General features: G+C 43.3%; 1 protein-coding gene across 1 annotated transcript; it reads right to left on the bottom strand.

Moving 5' to 3' along the window:
- Positions 1-724: 724 nt before the first annotated feature.
- On the bottom strand, positions 725-1666 carry LOC122442122 (olfactory receptor 1J4-like). The gene has a single exon (XM_043469474.1). It carries the CDS (start codon positions 1664-1666, stop codon positions 725-727), a length of 942 nt encoding a protein of 313 aa, XP_043325409.1.
- Positions 1667-2368: the final 702 nt, after the last annotated feature.

Here is a 2368-nt window from a genome sequence, read left to right as displayed (position 1 = left end):
TGATTGTTAAAATATGGATTATTATTAATTTTATAGAGCCATTTTAAGAGTGATCTAATTACCAACACCACCAAGTTTCACAAACATTGATACAAACTCATATAAGAGGTTCACATAAACACTACAAAAGATAACCATTTCCAAACCACAGCACATTTGACATCTCTAATATTCTCAACATAGGCATCAGAAACTTAAAGAATGAGAAGACATAGCTGTTTAAAATGCCTAACAAATCTAAATAGCAAATAAATTAGCAGTCAAAATTTCTTTTTCTTTGAAGAGGAAACATATGTATCGAAGTAGGGATTTTTTTGGTCTACCCGTAACTATAAGTCGATAGTGTAATTGTAAAAGCTGACATTTCCAACTCATGACGTAAAAGACACTTGGTGCTTTGAAGACAACTAAGATGATGGTGCTCTAATGTTGCCAGATCTCAAGGCTTATGAAACATAAAGAGACATAAAATAAAGCTAAAACAAAAAGAAGTTGGTTTAAAAGGACACAGGTGGTTACAACACATAGCACTTGGTGTGTCTATGCCTGGAATTCACTGATTTCAGGAGGAGAAAACAGAAAAGAACAAGCAACGGAAGTGGCTGGAAACATGGGAGTGCAGTGGATACCAACAACAGGGATGGTCTTTGGCGTGGTTTTCCATGGAGGAATGTCTGACACTGGTGCCATTCACTGAAGGAAGAACTGAAACGGTGAAGTATGGCTACTTAGAGAGGAAGATCTCCCTCCTGGAAAGTCTCCTGAGAGCCCTCTTCATATCTCTGTTCCTCAGACTGTAGATGAAAGGGTTCAGCATGGGTGTGACCACTGTGTACATCACTGAAGCTATTATGTTCTTGTCATTAGAGGTGCTGGATGAGGGTAAAGTATAAAGTCCAATAATTGTTCCATAAAATAGGAGAACCACAGAGAGGTGGGAGCCACATGTGGACAATGCTTTGCAGATCCCCTTGGTGGAAGGGACCTTCAGGATGGTGGCCCCAATGCGGCCATATGAGATCAGGATGCACACTAGTGGGAGGACAATGACGGCCACTCCTACTGTGAAAATGGCCAGCTCATTGAGGGATGTGTCTGAGCAGGAGAGCTTCAGCAGGGCATCAAGGTCACAGAAGAAATGGGGGATAGTGTGGTCAGCACAAAAGGACACCTGGGTCAGGAGGAGGGTGTGACATAGGGCGCTGGCACAGGAGAGAATCCAGGACACAGTTACTAGTAAGATGCACAGCCCCTGTCCCAAGGTGGTGGAGTAGTGGAGAGGGTGGCAGATGGCCACGTACCTATCATAGGCCATTGAGGTGAGCAGGAAATCATCCAGATCAGTAAAAAAGAGGAAGAAATATGTCTGTGTTACACACCCTACATAGGAGATGGATTGATGCTGAGTCTGCATGTTCATGAGCATCTTAGGGACGGTGACAGATGAGAAGGAGATGTCAGTGAGGGCCAAGTGGCTGAGGAAGAAGTACATGGGGGTGTGGAGGTGAGGGTCCAGCCTGATGAGCAGGACGATGAGCAGGTTGCCCAACACTGTAGTCAGGTACACACCCAGGAACAGGGCGAAGAATATACCCTGCTGCTCTGGCCGGATGGGGAGCCCCAGGAGGAGGAATTCAGAAATGCTGCTCTGGTTCTCCCTCCTCATGCTCCTTGTCTCTCTGCTTAGATTGGAAATGTCCCAGATGATAAATCATGATAACAACAATCACTGTAGGGCTATCTACTTTCCATTGAGGAATTCCTCAGGATATTCCTCATATGCTATCACCTCAATCCCCACCCTCCCCCAGTGGAGCAGAAGGAAGTTATCAGAGCTCCAATGAGCAAAAATTGTCCTTCAGTGTATACCAGGGGAAACTTATTTATTTGTTTAACAATATGAGAGACAAGTTAGGTTCTATCAGGAGACTCTTTGCTGGAGAAAACAAAGACAGAGAAAGACCCTTCCTTCAGGGAGCTCATATGCTCAGGAGTAGCCTCTTCAGAAACTTTCTCAGTTCATTGTATTTGTGATGAGATTTCTAGTGGGTTCTGACTCCAAGACGTTCTAGTTATTTGCATCAACTTACTCTCTGCCAGCTTCATTTTGAAACTCTACTAATACTCACAGTAACACTTACACATAGGGATTGTAGAAGAAATAAACGATTCAATGTGAGTTATGATATTAGTATAATGTTCACATAGTAAGGGCAGAGATACATCATTTAATATCTTCACACCAGTGTGAGTATCCAGATAGAACCTGGATTAATCTTCAGAAACCCATTCATTACACCAGGAATGGGAGGAGACCAGGTAGCTGATCTCAAAGCTGTGTTAATCTACATGGGCTCCTAATGTCCCA

The sequence above is a fragment of the Cervus canadensis genome, chromosome 5 (genome assembly GCF_019320065.1).
Source record: "Cervus canadensis isolate Bull #8, Minnesota chromosome 5, ASM1932006v1, whole genome shotgun sequence".
NCBI classification, from domain to species: Eukaryota; Metazoa; Chordata; class Mammalia; order Artiodactyla; family Cervidae; genus Cervus; species Cervus canadensis.
The sequence above is the reverse complement of the archived record's forward strand: the minus strand, read 5'-3'. Positions and strand labels throughout refer to the sequence as shown.